At 37.9% G+C, this 19,179-nt stretch overlaps 3 protein-coding genes across 3 annotated transcripts; all 3 read left to right on the top strand.

Annotated features, from left to right (window-relative positions):
- Positions 1–486: 486 nt before the first annotated feature.
- Positions 487–6,343, top strand: LOC110716360 (S-type anion channel SLAH1-like). The gene is made up of 4 exons (XM_021894978.1): positions 487–583; positions 3,432–4,190; positions 4,541–4,558; positions 6,198–6,343. Exons 1-4 carry the CDS (start codon positions 487–489, stop codon positions 6,341–6,343), a joined length of 1,020 nt encoding a protein of 339 aa, XP_021750670.1.
- An 87-nt stretch (positions 6,344–6,430) lies between these two features.
- On the top strand, positions 6,431–7,520 carry LOC110716313. The gene is made up of 2 exons (XM_021894924.1): positions 6,431–6,751; positions 6,839–7,520. Exons 1-2 carry the CDS (start codon positions 6,497–6,499, stop codon positions 7,061–7,063), a joined length of 480 nt encoding a protein of 159 aa, XP_021750616.1. The 5' UTR covers positions 6,431–6,496; the 3' UTR covers positions 7,064–7,520.
- A 3,422-nt stretch (positions 7,521–10,942) lies between these two features.
- LOC110716280 (reticulocalbin-2-like) lies at positions 10,943–18,547 on the top strand. The gene is made up of 8 exons (XM_021894888.1): positions 10,943–11,825; positions 13,451–13,553; positions 13,655–13,720; positions 14,676–14,858; positions 15,062–15,158; positions 17,902–18,032; positions 18,131–18,227; positions 18,315–18,547. The coding sequence occupies exons 1-6, from the start codon at positions 11,138–11,140 to the stop codon at positions 18,019–18,021; spliced, it is 1,257 nt and encodes a 418-aa protein (XP_021750580.1). The 5' UTR covers positions 10,943–11,137; the 3' UTR covers positions 18,022–18,032; positions 18,131–18,227; positions 18,315–18,547.
- Positions 18,548–19,179: the final 632 nt, after the last annotated feature.

Raw genomic sequence — 19,179 nt, 5'->3', positions numbered from 1 at the left:
TCTACAGTGAGAGTCTGATTGTGCACGAACTGAAAACAGGGGCACAAGTTAAAAAAGTAAAAAATAATAGCTGAAAGGTTGAGTTCAGAAAGAAATCAAGGCAAGGAGAATTACCTGCATCATCAGCAGTTGGTTGGACCTGGCAGGGTCAGGAACTGATCTGCTGGATTCGCCCATCCCAGCAGTGGCCTTCAGCGACCAAATCCTTGCCCTATCTACTTCGGACAGGCCAGCAAAATCGCCGAAGTAGGCTGCAGCACCTTCTCGGTTCTGACCCATATGAGGTCCCAGATGTGGTCTGGGACTGGAATTCGGGGGGCCGAGAAACCCATTTCTCCAGACTGCAGCGTCTGGAAGGAAGGGAAGGATGACGATGGAGCCTCTTTAGCTTTGGGTGGCTCAACGTCCTCCTCCTGCTCAGAAGAGTCAATTATTGTGACCTCTTCTTCTTCAGGTGTGAGGACGAAGGCCCCAACCTCTCTGGCAATGTCCGCCGTGAAACCCTCAGCACTGGGCATCACGGCGTCTCCATCCTTGTCCTCGGCGGCACTCTCTCGAGCTTCTTCCAGAACCTCTCCCTTAGGTTTGGGAGTTCTCTGATCCACCTCCATCTCGGGGGGTGGCGGAGAGGCCCTTGGGGGTGATTGAGGCGGTGGCCGGGGAACCCTCGGCGATCCATTGCCTTCCTCGGGTTCCCTTATTTCAACGCCGATGGTCATCGGCCTCCGCTGAAAGTCATGCGGGCCGATGATGGCCATTCTTCGGCGCCTCTTCTGAAGCGGCTGCTCGTCCATACCCGAGTCTGAAGACTCTTCTTGTACTTGGTCTTCGGGACGAACAGGGGCTTTCCCTTCCCTGTGTCTGCTGCTCTCTTCAGACTGTAAAGGGCAGGCAGGGGGAAGAATGTGAGTAAAAAAAAAAAAAAAAAAGAAGAAAGACAAAAGTTAAGTCTAAAGGCTCACCGAGGTCTTCAGCAAAGCCTCGTCTTCTTCAGCTGCCCTAGCCGCAGCTTCTTCAGCAACTCTGGAGGACCCTTCTCCACCTTCACAAGCTTCAATAACCCGTGCAACCTCTTCGGCTGTACGGGCAGCTTCAGCTTCTTCTTCCAGCAGCTGAAACAAGGGATCTCTCTTCTTCCACCAAGGCTTCTGCCTCTGATACAGAGCAACAGCCTCAATTTGGAAGTGGGAAGAGTCTAGGTGAACCTCTCGGCGCCTTGGTTCAGTGATAGGGGGAGCCCGATCAGTTACGACTCGTTCTCGGTTGACGCCAAGGCGAGCGTAATCAATGCCGACGTTGGTCTCGTCCCGTTCTGAAAAAGAAAAGGGGAGAAGTCAATTCAGTTAGTTCGGCACATCACAAGAAAGCAAAATGAAAGAAGAAAAGAGATAATTAAAAGGCCTCGGCCCCAGCCGAAGAAGATTACCATCCCTAAACTTTCGGCTGAGGCCGACAGCTGCCAGCATATTCTCTTGGAAAACATAGTGCGTATCGGGGAGCCAAGTCTCCGGGATATGCTGCATTCGGCCGCTGCCTCCCCGGTTCGGCAGCTTGCCGAAGATGTTCTGCTGATTAAGGTTCGGGTCTGGCCCGCTATCTTCGGGAGGACCTAAACTTCCCATATCAGGATCCGGCTCGGCAAGATACCGGGGAGCGCTGAAAACGTAAGGGTGGCTCGGCTCCGTGGGTGCCCTAACCCAAATCCATTGACCTCTCCAGTCCTTGTCTGAAGAGTCGTTCGGCCACATGGTTAGGAACGGGGGCCGAGACTCAATCCGATACCACCCAGAGCCATGGCATCCGTGCCCACTTTGAATGTTTGGCACTAGCCGATGGAGCCTTTTGAAGCAATGCAGGTTCGGCACGTACCTGAAGAATTTGCAGACCCATAAGTACGTCATTACCCTTCGGATGCTGGTGGGGGTCAGCTGGCACAGGGAAATGTTGTAATGGATCAGCAAGTCTCGGACGAATACGTCCAAAGGGAACCTCAGCCCGTACTGGAGTTGTCTTGTGTACACCCCCACATACCCCGGGGGTGGACGGTGGATTCTATCGGAGGCCGTGGGCATTCGGCACCAATACCCATCGGCTTCAAGGATGCCGTAATGCAACTCAATTTGCTCGGCAAACCGGTACTGATCAGCATTCTCCACCCACCATGAGTAGGGGCGGTTCTTTATCATGGCCGAAGCTACTTCGGCATCCTCCCACTCTGAAAACCCTGGGAGGATATCCCAAAGGACAGCGGGAACTTCATCATCCCGTCCTGAAGCGCTCACCCCCTCAGCCCTCTGAGGAGGAGCCGAAGAAATGGGAGTCGCCCTAACCCCTTCAGCAGGGTCAGACTCTGTCCTTCGTCCATTCCAGGTCCCAATCCTGTCCCTGGGATCGGGGATTAGCCTTGCTCTTCTTGGAGCACGGGCTCCACCTCTAACTCCCCTCACCATTGACGAATTTCGAAGGAGAAAGTCGAAAAAGGGGAAAGAGTGCAAAGTCGAAGAAAAATGAAATAAAATCAAAGGAATTTACCTTGATCTGAAGCAAAAGTCGCCGATTTACGAATTGGTAGTGACAAGTCTCAGCTTCTAAGCTTAATGCTCGGGGAATTTGCGAAGTTTTGATGCGGGCTCTTGAGCGTTCTTGAGAATTCTGGGTTTGTGTTGATGAATGAGTGGGGAGAGAAGACGCGCCTCTATTTATATCTCCAGAAATGGGAATTCAAGGAGTCTGCGTTTCAATTTCTCTCAAGCACCCCACTAAGTAACCGTTAAACACACGACCTTGCAGTTAAATCGCCCACTACCCGTCCAACTTCCGCAATTATCCACATTAACTGTTGTTATCTCATTAATCATGGGTTAATTACGGTTTAAATTCACATTTTTGGATTAACAAATCATTCACTTCCCTCCTTTTCTGATTAAATCAAACCCGACCCGTCATCCTTCCAAATCGGGTCTGGGGGGCAAGTTGTTTGGGTCCAATTTAGTCCAATTGGGCCTGGTCACTGAATGATCCAATTAAAAGCCCAAGGTTAAGGTTCAACTCTCCAAATGTGCTAAAGTCAAAAATCAAACATCCTCAAAGCCATGTCAAGGTCAGTCAACGGCCCAATCAGCTTGGCCCAGCCCAACTGACTTCCGGGCCCAATCCGCCTCCTTCATTAGCCAAGGTATAAAAGCCAACAATTTTGGTCAATTCTTGGTAAGACAATAAAGCCTCAAGCAACTAAACTCTTGCACAGCTTTCTCTCTCTAATATACTGACTTAAGCATCGGAGGGGCCTTCCTCGGCGTCCCCCCCGAGGCTAGTTTACGTGTATTTGTTGTGCAGGAAACCCTCGGCTCCTGCGTCGTTCGGACCGAGACCAAGTTCCCTCAAGATAAAAGGATCTTCCGAGATTCGATTGTTTTCATCCGAAACACTAGCAAAATTCCATGCAGGCTTTTTTAGAATAAGCCTTGCCTTATGTGCTCAAGTGTTGTTATGGAAAAACCTAGTCCAAATTACAAAAGACAACCATGCTCGTCAATTCCACCCTATGCTCTTGTCCCTCCCATCGACGGCCACTAATTTATTATGGTTGACGGCCTTACTCGTTTTGATCTCGTTATCTATTCTCTACACGTTAAGGTGTTATCATCACTTTGACAAGGTGAAGGACGAGTTTTTGCACCATGTAGGAGTAAACTATTTGTTTGCTCCTTGGATGTCAAGCCTGTTATTGCTTCAAACTTCGCCTATGCTTGTTGTTCCTGATGGTAGTATTTGCCAACAATTAACTTGGTGGATGTTTGTAGTACCTATAATTATGCTTGATATCAAGTTATACGGGCAATGGTTTATTAAGGGAAAACGAGTTCTAACGAAGGTGGCTAACCCGGCTTGCCAACTATCCGTCATAGCAAATTTGGTAGCAGCAAAGGAAGCTATGTTTATGGGATGGTCAGAGATGGCGTTGTGCTTTTTCGCATTGAGCATGGCTCACTACTTGGTGTTGTTTGTCACCCTTTATCAAAGACATCCAGGGAGCAATGGTGTTTCGCCGTCACTAAGGCCGGTTTTCTTCTTGTTTATTGCGACTCCAAGCATGGCTAGCATAGCATGGTGCTCAATTGCCGGGTCCTTTGATGTTGTATCAAAGATGCTCTTCTTTCTCTCCATGTTTCTCTTCATGTCCTTGGTAAGTACGCACTATTTTTCCTATCTTTTCATCTACTTTAAAATTGCCCTTTGAGTCACCTTATGTACCTAATTATTCCACCACTAACAATAAGATTTCTTTTTCATTGACAAAAACACGTGTTTAGCAAGAAACTATAATCTAACAATCTTTTACATAATAATAATTATTTTAAATATTCATTACTCCATAGTTAAGAAAATACTTCATATGATCAAATTTATTGCAAAACTTTACGTACAATTACTATAGAACAAAATAATGTTAGAAATTGAGGATTTGACTCAATATTACATAGTCCGATCTGTACATAAGAGTATATGTAGACGTGTTTGTAGTTGATTTATTGACCAGTGTTTGCTAATGTTGCAGGTATGTAGGCCAACATTATTCAAGAAATCACTAAGAAAGTTTAGTATAGCATGGTGGTCTTTTTCACTTCCTTTGACAACACTGGCTTTGGCATCCGTCAAGTACGCTCAAGAGGTAAAAGATGGTGCAGCACAAACACTAGCACTTGCCTTATCAATTGTTTCTATGATGGTTATCCTTGCTCTAATGGTCATCTCCACCATCAAGATCAACAAATTGTTCCTTGCTACTCATAAACCAAAATCAAATACCAATAATCCTAACTAATTGTTAGCGTAATTATTAATGAATTACATTAATGTACTAATTGGTTTCATATTTCTCCTTTCCTTTTATTGGGAACGAGGGAAATTATATTAAGAGGGAGCTAGTATTTCATATATGCACACCAGCCTATAATTATATATATGTAGTGTGATCTGCACATCTCAACTATGAAAATCCAATACTATTTGTGTTACCAATCGATGTACTCATTTAAACATATCATTATTCTTTTCTAAACCTCGAAAATAAGTTGAGGATGATTTCAATCATTTTTGGATTGAAACAAATATAGTATAGGATTTTATAATAAGATACTCACTATATAGTTAATTAAAGACTAAAGCTTTTGGGAGTGGGAAACTAAGGGAGTGTTTGATATAGGGATTTTATAGGGATGGAAACGGAATCATATTAGCGTTTCCGTTACATTGTGTTTGGTTACGGACTAAAGTAACACAAACCGTTAGTTAGGGGTAACCCAATCCACCCAATTGTTTCCCCTGTAATAGGTGAGGAAACAAATCCCCTTTCCTTCCTCTAACACAAAAAAATAAAGAAAATTCTTGTCTCTCCTCTTCACTTGCTTGATAATTCTTTGAAAATTCCCAAAAAATTTCGACGATTCTACGAGGAAGATGCAATTCTCCAGATCTTACTCCTAAATTTTCGATTTTCTTCTGCAAATCTTCAGAAATTATCACAGGTTTGCTATCTTCATTTCTCTCATTCAATTTCTAGGGTTCATGTAGTATCAATTTTTGCGTTTTTGGTATGAATTTATTACTTGCGTGTTCAATTGCAACTTCAGAAAGTTGTTTTCGTTCAATTTCTAGGGTTCATGTAGTATCAATTTTTGCGTTTTTTGGTATGAATTTATAACTTGCGTGTTCAATTGCAATCTTAGAAAGTTGTTTTTGTTTGATTTTTGATTGTATTATTATAATTACTTCAAGTTTCAGCTACGAATGTTATTGTTTTAAGCTTCAATTCACTTGAAATTATTTAACAAACATTGGAGTTTTGTATAATTTCTTCATTTGGTAATTATATCTATGTTATGAATGTAATAGATTATTGGTGGTGCTGAACATGTCTTATTTTGCTCCATATGTATGCATTACGATGAGAAAGTTGCTGCTACTATTTTGAGTATATAGACCATGGTTTTCTGGTGCTATACATGTCTTATTTTGCTCCATATGTGTATACATTACAGTGAGAAAGTTACTGCTACTATTTTGAGTATATAGACCATGGTTTTTTGCTTAATTTTGCTTGTTTCTTGAGTAGTTTACTCCTCATGATTTGGTTGACAATATTTGTTATTTGATTAACTAGATATTGATATAACTATTGTTTTGCCATTTATCAGGTTCAATTGCCATTTATTTTCTGTGTTTCTTGTACAATGCCTCGACTTATGCATTCTATAAGGAAGAAAAAGCTAAAACAAATACAAATAGTAATTGCAATGGTTATTATTATGTTGATGATGTATTGGATGTGGTATATAATTAGCGTTGTTACAATAAGGGGGGTTCAAATAAAAGATAGGAAAAGAAACAAAAAATTGTTACGGATGTTAGTATTGAGAGGGCTTTATAGGAGAGTGATGTGAAATGAAAGAGTGAGCTTCGCGTTAATAGAAAAACTTTCAATATTATTTGTGAGATGCTTAGAGACATTGGGGGTTTGAGTGGAACAAAAAACATGTCGCTTCAAGAGATAGTAGCCATGTTTTTATACACGTTGGCTCATCATAAGAAGAATAGGTCTATTGGACATTACTTCTATAGAAGTGGAGAAACCGTGAGCCGGCAATTTCACCTTTGTCTAAGGGCTTTTCTCAAGTTGCATGAAGTACTACTTTACAATCCCACACAAATATTGGATGATTGTGAAGATGAAAGGTGGAAATCCTTCAAGGTATTGATATTTTCAAAGCCCCTAAATTTTGCTAGGATTTTCTTATTTTTGCTTGTTTGTAAGTAATATTTTTTCCTATTTTTGTAGAATTGTTTAGGGGCATTAGATGGGACTTACATTAATGTAAATGTGCCTTCAAAAGAACGACCAAAGTATAGAACAAGAAAAGGAACGATTGCTATGAATGTATTGGGTGTTTGTGCACCTAATATGCAATTTATTTATGTTCTTCCTGGTTGGGAAGACTCGGCCCATGATATGCGTGTACTTCGAAATGCTCTTTCTAGACCAAACAGTTTTAGAGTACCTTGAGGTAAGTGAAGGCCTTTTTTGTGAGTGTATATGTTTTATTAGTTTTGGTTGGAAGTAATTATTTTTTTTCAATAACTTTGAAGGTAATTATTATTTGGCTGATGCGGGGTATACGAATTGTGAGGGTTTTCTTGCTCCATATAGAGGTCAAAGATACCATTTAAAAGAATGTTTTATTAGTGTGTTTTTATGTATTGTTGTAATCCCATCATTCTCAATTCAAGATTAGTTAATCCTATTATGTTGTTTTGATTGTAAAGTTTGGTGTACATTGATCTTGTATTGAAACATAAGGCTTCATTGGTCTAGATTTACTATTAGGATTTTGTCTTGGACATTATATTTTCTAGTTTTCATTGATTTGTACTAGTGTGCTTCATTGCCTTCATGGTTATAGGCTAGGAAATTTTGCTAAGGCACTTTAATACTGATGCATCTTAGGCACTCCAGCCTCTTTTGACACAATTGATGGATCTTTGGGTGCTAATTAAATTTATGTACCTTTTAAATCTATTGTTGAAAAAAAAAACTCATTAATCTCATAATCTCGATAATTTTACTCTTAAGTCTTGACATCTCATAACCTCTACTAGTCTGCTTGTTATCCTTTCAGTCTTTATTGCATCTGTACCACTACCTTTTTTATGGTGTTATGTTTTTGTATGTTAACATTTTCAATGGTGATTGTTAAATGATGTCTTTATTTTAAAAAAATCAGCATTAGGTCAGTAGTAGCTTCAATTGATTTTTGGTTTTTTATTTTTTGTTTTTAATTTTTCAGATGGAGGCTAGTCAAGCTAAGGGTGAGGCAAGCAATCGAGGTAGAGGTAAAAATAAAAGGTATTGGACGTATGAAGCTCAGCATCTTCTATCAAGCTCCAACTAATATGAAGAAACAATATGCAATTGATCTTCTTAAGAAGAAGTAGAAAGTTTTGTCCTAAGTTGTTATTGGAGTTAATGTTTTAATGGTTTTTAAATGCTTTTTTTTTATTATTTTTTTTTTTTTTTGAGAATACTAGAATTTCAATGCTTTTGTAGTCAACAACTTATGTGACTTTGCCTATATATCTAGCATATGATATATTATGGTAATCGGTTCAAAAAATATATATATGTATATTATGGTAATTAGTGTTGCTCTACATTGTATAATGTATATCAAAAGTTAGCCAAGACATCAAAAATTAGAAGGAAAACTATTTGTTTCCAAGTTATCTATGCCAAACAAGAGGAAAGGGATTGATTACAATTATTTACGTTTCCTTAGTAATACCAAACAACTAGTAAGGGTAACACTATATATTACCCTTTCCCCTTCTAATTTGTTTCCATTCCCTTACATATACTAATTTGATACCAAACACCCCCTAAGAGTGCGTTTGTGCGTGGAATCCCTTTCCCTATATTGAGGTCTTATTGTTGAGTCGAACCTATGATACTGTGTAAAAGTCACAAGCTTTAACAACTGGTATACTATAGTATTCTACCACTAGATAATATCTGACATAGCTTAAAGAGTTAAAGGCTTAAAGCTATAAATAAGAATTGACAATGAGCTATTTAATTATATACTAATTTAATGTTGTACGGAATCAACAAAATGCCTTCTTATATCAGTTATATGCTTTGTCCTCGTGTATTTTTGTTGTAACAAAGTGTGTATGGGTGTGAATTTTGTGAAAATCACAAAGTCCTACATTAGTGGGAAATGAGAGTTTTTTCCTCCTTTATAATGTATTGAGTGGAGTACTCGGGTGCGGCCCAAGGGCTACCCACATTTTGTGGAGAGTGATGACTTACCTATCTCACATACCCGCGTGTCGAACCGAACTGGGTTGATTTCAGGTCGGGTCAGGCTATTTTTTGGGCATGATTAACACTTAATATGCCGTTATACTGTTAGTGAGTTTCAAAATGGGGCTATAAAAGGAGAATGAGTTAAGCTTTTTAAAAACACAGAAAAAAATTATCTTCTAATTTAATCTCTCTTCTTCTTAAAATATTCGAGCAGTTTCATTACATTTTTCAGTGTTTAGTTGCCCGGTGGTTCCGTGCAAATCCACCGGTACTTTATAGCTTTGAGAGGCTGTTTTTATCCTGGGGGACATCCGGTGCTGCTTGCACAAATTCAAGGCAGTGCCGTGAATGTTCTAAAGAGAGCGACATAGTCCGGTGACATTATTCTTATTGTTTTTGTTCCTGCAGTTCTGTTTACGACAATTTTTACTCTTTACATAGGCACATATATTTCCTTAGAATTTACTTCTTATGCACCAAAATAACTAAAATTAAACACCATTGTTTTAATTCTTAAGGTTTCTTCAAGCTGCCACTCACGCACGAATATTTATTATCTCCTAAAACCGATTCCATAATAATTTTCTAGACTTCATGCATGGATATATGGAAACTTAGACAAATCATTATTTACAAACATTAACTAAGGGGGGAGTTGAGACATTTTTGAAGCTACATAATACGGAGTACGAAGTAGTTTACGAAGTGGTTTATCACCATGATTCTTCTGTCTATCAATAACTGCGTGCATTGCACGGTGGATGTGAAGAAGTAGACCATTATCTCGGCCTTATTCTAGGCATTCTACATGCATGATTTTCATTATTTGAATGTTTAGTCTTGTTAAAATTAGAGCTGTCAAAAACTGATCCAACCTAAAAAATTTACCCGAGTTCGATTATTAACCGACCCCTTTAAACCCGAAAAAATGGCGACCTGAACCCAATATGATCCGACCTGAAACAAACCCTAGACCCGAGTTAACCCAAGTATTTGAGACCCTAACCCGAACATGAACCGACCTAGAGATGACCCAACCTAGCCTGAATATAACCCATAAATTATTGACCTGAACCGAACCCGACCTGAACCGAGATTGACCCAAACTCGTTTTAACCCGTTAAAATCCAAATTTAATCCGACCTGAATTCAACCTAACCTGTTCCTAACCCAACCCGAATTTTAACCCGACTTGTTACTAACCCGACCCGAAATTTAACCCGATCTATTACTAACCCGACCCGAAATCAACACGACTTGTTATTGACTTGATCCAAATTCAACCCGAATTGTTCCTGACCCATTTCGAACTCAACCTAACCTATTATTGACCTGACCCGATTTCAAATCTCCTTAAATTCAACTTAGACCACCTTATTAATAAATAGTTATATAGTTACGTTGTCACTTGTGTAGTTGTGTGCTTGTGCAAACGAGTTAATATGATAAGTTCAATAGTCAATTATTCAATTCATACGACTCCTTACATAGACTAATAATTATAGCTATTTGCTCATTTCTATTTGTTAGAATATATTTAGTATATATTCTCTAATTATTGTATATATCTTTATTATTGTAGATATTAACTAGCTAAATAAAGATATATACAATAATTAGAGAATATATACTAGATATATTCTAAGCTACTTGTAAAGTCATAACTTCGTAAGGCTAAAAAATGATATAAATGTAGTAAATGTAGAAATTGATAATGATTAAACATAAACGTCAATACATGAACTATTAACAAATCGACCCAAAAAATGTACCCAAACCCGATATGACCCGACCTCAAATCAATCCGAGACTCAAATTAACTCAATATTTGAAACCCGAACCCTAACATGACCCGACATGATTATAATGCGCAAATTATTGACTTGAATTGAACCCGACTCAAACCCGAGAATGACCCTAACTCGTTTTAAACAAGTATGACCTAGTAACATGACATGAGTTAAGAAATTGAACCAATTCAAGCTTGTCATTGTCGTTCCACCTTAATTAAACAATTAACAAACCAAAATTTGTGATTAAATAAAATGCAAGTCAAAAGATTAGTAGGAGAAAATCAGGATACTAGTAGTAATCTAGATTTAGTACTCGTACGTACTTCAATTCCCAGCAAACTCCAAGATTTGCCTTCAACAACAATCTGCACGGCTACCCCGTGTTACATCACACCACCTCTCTTCCTCTCTTTCTCTCTCCTCCATTTTTATCTGAATCAGTCCACATTGGCAACTCCAATCTCTCTCCTCTTTTCCAACAATGGTGAAACTATCTATAATTCTCTACATTATCATCGGAATCTCTCTCCTCCTCTTCCTCTCCCGTTCTCCAACCCGTGACGACTCGCACGGCCACCTTGACACCCACCGCAATCACCGCCGCACCAACCATCGTCGCCTGAAACTCCGGTCAAATTTCACCTTCACATCGCAAGACCACCTTGAACACCCTGACCCACACTTGGAGTTCCGCCACCATCACCATGACCCAGTTGCGTTCGATCCGGTGGTTGCGGAGATGGAGCGCCAGCGCGAGGACAAGGAGTGGGAGCGGATGTACTTCGAGGAGCACCACCAGGAGATCGCCGGACTTTCCCGGCACGGGGAGGAGAGAGAGAGTGAGCATCAACACGGCCGTGTCGAAGAACATCACGCTCCCGGGTATGAGCAACAGCCGGAGTGGGAGGATTTCATGGATGCTGAAGAGTATTTGAATGATGAAGAGAGATTTAATGTGACTAGTAGATTGTTGGTGTTGTTTCCAAAGATTGATGTGGACCCCATTGATGGGTTTGCCTCGGAAAATGAGCTGACTGAGTGGAATTTGCGGCAGGCTGAGACGGAGGTTTATCATAGGACTCAAAGGGAGATGGAGTTACATGATAAGAATCGTGATGGGTTTGTTTCGTTTTCTGAGTATGAGCCTCCTAGTTGGGTTAAATCTGCAGGTTTACTTTCTTTCCAATTTTTATGTTTTTGATTGATTTTATGTTGAATTTGTTTTTGTGAATCTGTAATGTATGTTGAAATTAAACCAAGAATGATTGGGGTTCGTAACGAGTTCAAACGGGCTCGTGGGTGTGTGGTGGTAGTGTTTGGGATGGGGTGATCACATTTGGCTGCTTTACTGAAGTTGATTAGAATTTTAGAATGTATTATGGTCTTTTCAAGTGCATGACTTGTTTTGGGTTTGTGGTGGCTTATGTTTGATATTGAAGATGCTGAATTATGTGATTAATTTGTCTAAGATATGCAACACTTTTATATTAAAATTCAGAGGGAAAGTAAGATACAATTTTTGAATGGTGTGGTCTAGGGTTTGGTAGTTTTCAGTGATTTTGAAAATAAGGGATCAAGGTCTCTAAGATAATGCAGCTTTCAAGGTTTGACTTGAGTAATTTGCTTTAGTCTTGGTGGGTTAACAGAGAACATTTTGGTTTGTTTCTCTTGATTCAATTACATCGTTCTTGATGGATATTATTGCAACTTGATGGACTGGGAAGTTATAATTTCTGTTTCCAATAAAGATCTGATTTTTAAATGCTGGGCATTGGTGAATCCTGAATCTAGTTAGGTTTAGTGAGTTTGGCAGTTATGTTGTTGGATAATCTCTTAATAATCAAAGTCCCCTGTTTATCAAGGAAATATATCTTTAAAGAGTTTGCAATTAGAGCTAACTCAGGGGAAAAGAAAAGAGGGAGGGCTTTGTATATGTTAAATGTTCTTTACTCACATTTTGAAGTTTTTGATGCACTGACTCCTATTGGTACACTGCTATCCTATGGTAAATTGATAATGGACCCCTTAATGAAATGAGATAGTCATACCATCAAATTGCCTAATTGAGCAAGTTTCTTGCATAACAAAGTAATTGCTGCTTAATGAACATAGCCAAAAGTTGATATTGTGCTTAGATTTATCTCAGATTTGTTTGCAATTGATACTTTTCTGACTGCTGGATACATATAGCTCTTGGACCCCATTGATCGGTGTTTCTAACAAGACGTGCAAAGAAATATTGTTTTTTGTGATCCTTTTATAGTCGTCAATACCGCTAATCTCTGTATATGTTTTCATTTTTTTCCCCTCGAGTCTTGATTAATATCTATTAGTGTGCCTAAGATCATCAAGTGTATGTAATAAACTATTAAATTCAATTGTTGTAGGCCATTCCTCAGAGTTACTTAGTTTTGTCATGAGTTGTAAGGTTTGTTAGGGTCGTGGGGGCTTTACTTATCCATTGAGTGAGTTGATTGATATATCTGTGCTTTACATTCTAAGCCCACTTATGCCCAGGGGCATGAATGTTGGTTGTGCTTGCCAGCAAAATTGACATTTCACATTGTTGTTTGAAGTTACTGGGTTGATATTTTAATGGGAAAAGGGTGTTAGTACCAAGTTTCAATTGTTTATTTAGTTCAATCTTTTCTATATCCACATTTTGATTTCCATTCAGAATCTTGATATTTTACAGAGTATCATATTTTGCCATTTATCCAGGTGCTAGTGTTAAACTGCTACCAAATCTATTATAAACTTTGCCTTAATTATTGAATAACATCTAATTCTGCAGATAATAGTACCTTTGGATATGAAATGGGTTGGTGGAGAGAGGATCACTTCAATGCTTCTGACATAAATGGAGATGGTCTTTTAAATATTACAGAGTTCAAGGAGTAAGCTCCCATTGTTACATCTGTCTAAAATTCTCACTTGTGTCGTTGGGTGCTACTGGTTTTTCATAGATTTCCTAATCTTTTCTCTTTGTAATTGATAGCTTCTTGCATCCTGCTGATACGAAGAACCCAAAGTTACTTCAGTGGCTGTGCAAAGAGGAAATACGGTATGTTGAATAGTTTTCTCTTTATCATAATTTTGTCTTATCTTTTATGTTCTTTTGAGTTTCTTCGAACCTTTTTGCATGTTTTCCACGGAGTATTTTAAAGTTTGTCCATGCTGCAATGGGTTGCCATAAGTTTATACTGTTCACTGATAGGGTGCCTTGCAACAATAATACCAGTTTTGGAAGTAAATTCCGTTGATGTTTAGTGAATCTTTTCGGAAATAAGCTATTCTTTTTTGTCCCGTGTTTTCAAGAAAATGCAATTGAATGATTGGACAATTTATGATGCTGGAATTGCTGAACTTACAAAGATCACTTTTGCTGTATGTCATGTGTAATGTGGTATAATGTTGATGATCCTCTTCATTTTAGACAAGGGGGAAGGGTTTCTGCTATGAAATCTGGGTGCATTCTAAAAGGACAACCAAAACGTTGGTCTTCCTCAATCAGGCTCTTAATTCAATCAATGATTCAATTTCAAATCCATTCTAGATAAACTTTTGGGTTATTAAAGCAAAAACCGCACAGAATATATTTATGATTTAAAAAAACCAAAAGGGATTTAGGTTTTGAATATCGAGAATTCCCTTTCTTTATCCCCTCATTTGAGTGCCACTTTTGGAGTGACTTACTTTATTGCCTTTGAATCTTTTATTGATGCATGCTAGTTTCTTATTATGAATTCTGTGAGTTAAGAACACCAGAAATTCTTTCAAATATCTTGAGTAAATGATTAACATTGATGTGACTGGGAACTTTGCTGCAACGATGTTCCTATCTTGATAATTTTAGTAAGACTATCGTGTGTTTCTTAACTATTGTCTGATGGTTTATATGTTGTGGTGTTTGTCTATATTGTTAGAAACGTTTTAACTGGTTCTAGATTTGCCATATGATTTTGTGGCTTGATGGTCAAGGATCTTTCTGATCTTGTTGTGTCCTTTTTAATTTGCAGGGAAAGGGACACAGATAAAGATGGAAAGGTCAACTTCAGCGAATTTTTCCATGGGCTTTTTGATTTGGTGAGAAACTACGAAGAAGATGGGCATGGGCACAATTCTACTCATCATTTAGATGATTCTACTGAAACTCCTGCTGCTAGGAAATTGTTTAATGAGCTTGACAAAGATGGTGATGGGTACATCTCAAAATTCTTTGGATTTTTTATTCGTGCAGGACTCTTCTTCTTTTCATTCCCACATATTACAAATTAACTGTCCTATTGATTTGGGCTCTCTGATTTTTTTTATTTTTATTTTTTTTTTTTAAATTTCTTAGGGCTCTCTATTTATGGCTTGTAATAATTCCTTAGGGTAAAACATGACATATTTCTGCTTACAGGTTATTGTCAGACCCAGAGTTGTTACCTATAATTGATAAGCTTCATCCTTCAGAACGCTACTATGCCAAACAACAGGCAGATTACATCATATCTCAGGTATTCCTTTATTTTACTTGGTTATGCTTATGCATTAAGTTCTACTTGTGGCTAGAACATAGTGTTGATTTGTGAGAGCATTATGCTATGTTTTTACTTTTGTATGATTCTATGATTTCTGCTAAGTGGCTAATGCTTCAATTCTTTATCATACTTAGCAACTGTAGGGTTAGGTTGGTAACAAAGGATTGAGTTATTACCCTGTGACTTGTGATTGTGGTGTGGTTGGTTGGTGTCATGGTATCATTGTCTTTGCTGAAAGCATTAGAGAACTAGTTTGCTCAGTTAAATGCATAGCTGAATTGGCAAAGTCATCACCAGTTCTCCAGTTGTCATGTTTGGCTTTTGAAAGACTGTGTTCTGTAGAAGGAATTAGTAGACTCAGTTGTGTAGAACTTGTTGAAATATGGCTACAAGTTATGGTGCTCCTAGAGGGAGGATGCTATTTTCTGTTTAGCTGTTCTTAGATTGATTACCTGAATTTTTAATGTTTACATTTGATGTAGATGTTATAACATTAAGTTACAGTGTGGAAAAGGAGCCCTGGTCTAAAGTTTAGGTTTTTCAACAACTTATATAGGCTTTCTCTTGACTTAGTATACTTAATTTGAATTGTTTAATGCTTGAACTTTTCATGAAAAAAAAAAAAAAAAACTCTGAACTTTGTTCAACTCTTTTGGAACATTGTTAAATGATTCTAAATTCTTAATTTGTAAATTTAATAACTACTGCTCATCATGCTCTTATGGGTTTGACTCTTCTTGGAACTTTCGTTTTAGAAGTGATCCTCATGAGTAGGGGTTAGGGGAGCTTTGTGAACATCCTCATGAGTGAACTGATGATTCATTTGGCTCTTTCACATGCTGCTTATTCATAGCTACCTAGAATGCCCTAATCTATAACTTGCCCATCTGTCAACCCTTATTTGGAAGGCTGTAATGGTTAAAGCTGTCTTTGTCTGTTGTAATGCTAAATTGGAGTGTGTATACCTCTAAGCTTCAGTTGTTGTAGACTTCTCGTCCCTTATTTTGGGTAGAGGGAGAATTCGACCACGTAAGAAAAGCTACATCTACTACAATAGACTAAATCAAGGCCATTCGATTATGCAGTATTTGGTTTAGGATTTCAACTTCCTTGTAAAAATAATTTAAAATTTATCAATTTAGGTATCGAGCCTCTTATAATCAGGAGAGTGAAAAGCAGAGCTCATAATGAGCTATCTTTTTATTTTCATTAAACGAAAGGAGGGAGGATTCCTATTTATACGAGTAAGAGCTTACAAAGCTTTGTTACAGCAAAATCTGGAAATAAATTGAAACTAATTAGTACTAAGAATATTAAGTTACTAACTAGCCACCTCAGCATGACGTAATTAAAGTAGAGAATTACAGTTTGTAATTCCCACATATAAGTAATTATTAAAGCTATTATGTTTACTAATGCTATTGGAATCACTAACAAGCTTATTATAAGCACTATTTGTTTTGAGTTGTGAAGGTTCTTTAAAGTTGAGGCATGTGGCAGTAACATGTATCATACAATTATCCACACATTTCGCATTTTACATGTTTTTTTCCACCTAAAATACGATCCACCACAGGTCAACAGGCCTTGATATTCCTTGTTTGTGCATAAGCTTAAATTTAGGTATTAGTGTCTGGTTATATTTCTGAAATTTTGTGGTCAATGGTCCTACCCAAGTACCCAACAATCTAGTTTTCTATTGTTAATGTTGTGACTGATTAAATGAATTTACTGGCAATGGATATCTGGGGGTACTGAAACTGACGGGTATTGACTCTGTATAAAATGTGATGCTGATAACCAAATGAGGCTACTGGCCAATCATATATGGAGTTACTGATTCTGATAAGCAATGATTTTGGTGCTAATGATTCGATGGAGTTAATAATAAAGTTTTAGAGGAGTTTACCAATATTGGTTTGAGGTTACTGGTTTTGTCACTGTCAATTCAGCTTGTGATTATTCACTTGGAAGACCAGCTGCCCATTTTGTCTGTCTGTAATTTATGTTATCCTCAGTTTTTCAATAAGTTTCACTTGTAAAACAAAGAGTAGAGAAACTTTAACAATGGAAAATAATTTGAGGGAGGATAGAAATTTCCTGACCTTTGGCCACTGGATTTTAGCGAGCATTATCATGGATGGAAGTTGCTGTTGCATGGAGTATCCGAGAATTCAAATTTCTAACATTTATATGTTTCTCATTGGTATCAGTGTACTTCTGGGTTAGTGTATTTTGAATGCTAAGCCTAAATAGTAAATATACATAGTTGGACTGATTGCTAACAAATGAGGTGTTTGCTTAGACTGAAGATGAGAACAAAGGATAGAAAATTGATAAGCAGAGGGACACAATAGAAAAGAAGAGAAGAGAGGATTGAAGAGGTGAGAGTGACTTGTTGGTTGTTGAATAAGTTGTGAACCTACATGAACAAATTGTTGGCAGTGAGTTGTTGAGAGTTGGAAATTATTTCCCTGCCATCAAAAAAAATGTTGGACTGAGCCTTTTCCTTTGTATTGTGCTGGATTAGCTATAATTTCCTTAAATCATGGTATTGCTACCATCAATGACTTAGCTCTTTTTTCTCCTTTTTGGAAGGAGTGGGGATGGAGAGTATTCTGCTGATTTCTGCATGTTAGCCTAGTAGTCTTTTGTTTTTTTTTCCCTCCCCTCCTATTTGTCTTTGGTAGTTCTAATATCCCTGCTCTATGTATCTCAGGCTGATACAGATAAAGACGGACGGCTTTCACTGGGAGAGATGATTGACAATCCATATGTTTTCTATAGTACTATTTTCAGTGATGAAGACGACTATGACTACCATGATGAGCTTCGTTAATTTTACAATAGGTAATTGACACGCTATCCATATAGTAACAATTCCAATTTGAGCTTCTTACAGTATGTTTAATCCTTAATCTAATGTAGTTGCACTTCTCTGCATGCAGGATGGAATTTTTTTTTATCAAGTAACATTTGCAAGTTGTAGAGTTGGTATAACAAAGATTTAAATGTGATTAGGAGCTCAACTGTCCAAATTTTAAGGTGCATCTCCTTTACTCTTTTACCATCACGATAATAGTGTAAAATAACTTGGAATGTTATCTCTGATGTTATTCATCTATTTTGCAGATTATGGCTCTCATGCTGTTTTCGGAACTTCCTCGGAGTTAGATGACATCAAGAATTTGACTTTGAAGCGATGACATTTAGTTTTTGCACCTAGTTTAGCTACATACTGTTTTTCCTTGTATGTTTACTAGTAATCTGGTATGTTAATAGCATACGATAGCCTATTATAAAAGGGTCATATAGTTGAAATACATGAATAGGGTTAGGTGGTTTTGGGGGGGGGGGGGGGGGGGTGGGGGGGTTATGGAGGCAGTTGCCTTGGTTGGCAATTGGATGTTGGCTAGTTTGATAGATTGTTTGTAATGGCTTATTTGTTGGATGTCTGTCTTTTTAATTGTTACAAAAAATATTGGGTTAAATCGGTTCTTAAATGTTTTTACTCCCTCCATTTCAAATCAATTGCAACACTTTTTTTTTCATTTGTTTATGATGAACTGCAACACATTTATGTTACTAAGCTCATTATTGTATATTGTTCATTGTTTTGTAGATATAGTTAAACAATATACACAAAGGAATTAAAGTTTCGTTTTGTTCATCTGATTGTATCTAAAATTATTTTATCTGAAATTATATTATCTATTCGATGTGGCCAACCACCACAGATTACTCGGTTAGTGTTAAGGAGGGTTATAAGATTACTTAGTATAAGGATTACTTAGTAGTAATAAGAGGTTACTTTGTCAGCGACGTAGGAATTACTTTGTTGTATAAGGGTTATTCAATAAGTATAATATGACGTTAATATATAAGCATATTGGTTACTCTATCATTTATTATAGAGGTCACTCCATTTATTAATTTTTTTGGGAAATTCTACACCATAATCCCAAGTATTGACTTTTCCAAGCCGTGTCCCCTCCTT

Source organism: Chenopodium quinoa, unplaced genomic scaffold (assembly GCF_001683475.1).
Source record: "Chenopodium quinoa cultivar QQ74 unplaced genomic scaffold, ASM168347v1, whole genome shotgun sequence".
Classification (NCBI taxonomy): domain Eukaryota; kingdom Viridiplantae; phylum Streptophyta; class Magnoliopsida; order Caryophyllales; family Amaranthaceae; genus Chenopodium; species Chenopodium quinoa.
This window is presented reverse-complemented; position numbering and strand designations above follow the sequence as displayed.

Bases quoted from the DNA above. Each gene is read 5' to 3' on its own strand.
- LOC110716360 (XM_021894978.1), top strand. From the start codon at position 487: ATGTCCGCCGTGAAACCCTCAGCACTGGGCATCACGGCGTCTCCATCC. The intron at 584-3,431 runs GTTTGGGAGTTC...CCGAAACACTAG, and splicing joins TTCCAGAACCTCTCCCTTAG to CAAAATTCCATGCAGGCTTT.
- LOC110716313 (XM_021894924.1), top strand. From the start codon at position 6,497: ATGCTTAGAGACATTGGGGGTTTGAGTGGAACAAAAAACATGTCGCTT. The intron at 6,752-6,838 runs GTATTGATATTT...CTATTTTTGTAG, and splicing joins AAAGGTGGAAATCCTTCAAG to AATTGTTTAGGGGCATTAGA.
- LOC110716280 (XM_021894888.1), top strand. From the start codon at position 11,138: ATGGTGAAACTATCTATAATTCTCTACATTATCATCGGAATCTCTCTC. The intron at 11,826-13,450 runs GTTTACTTTCTT...CTAATTCTGCAG, and splicing joins TAGTTGGGTTAAATCTGCAG to ATAATAGTACCTTTGGATAT. The intron at 13,721-14,675 runs GTATGTTGAATA...TTTAATTTGCAG, and splicing joins CTGTGCAAAGAGGAAATACG to GGAAAGGGACACAGATAAAG.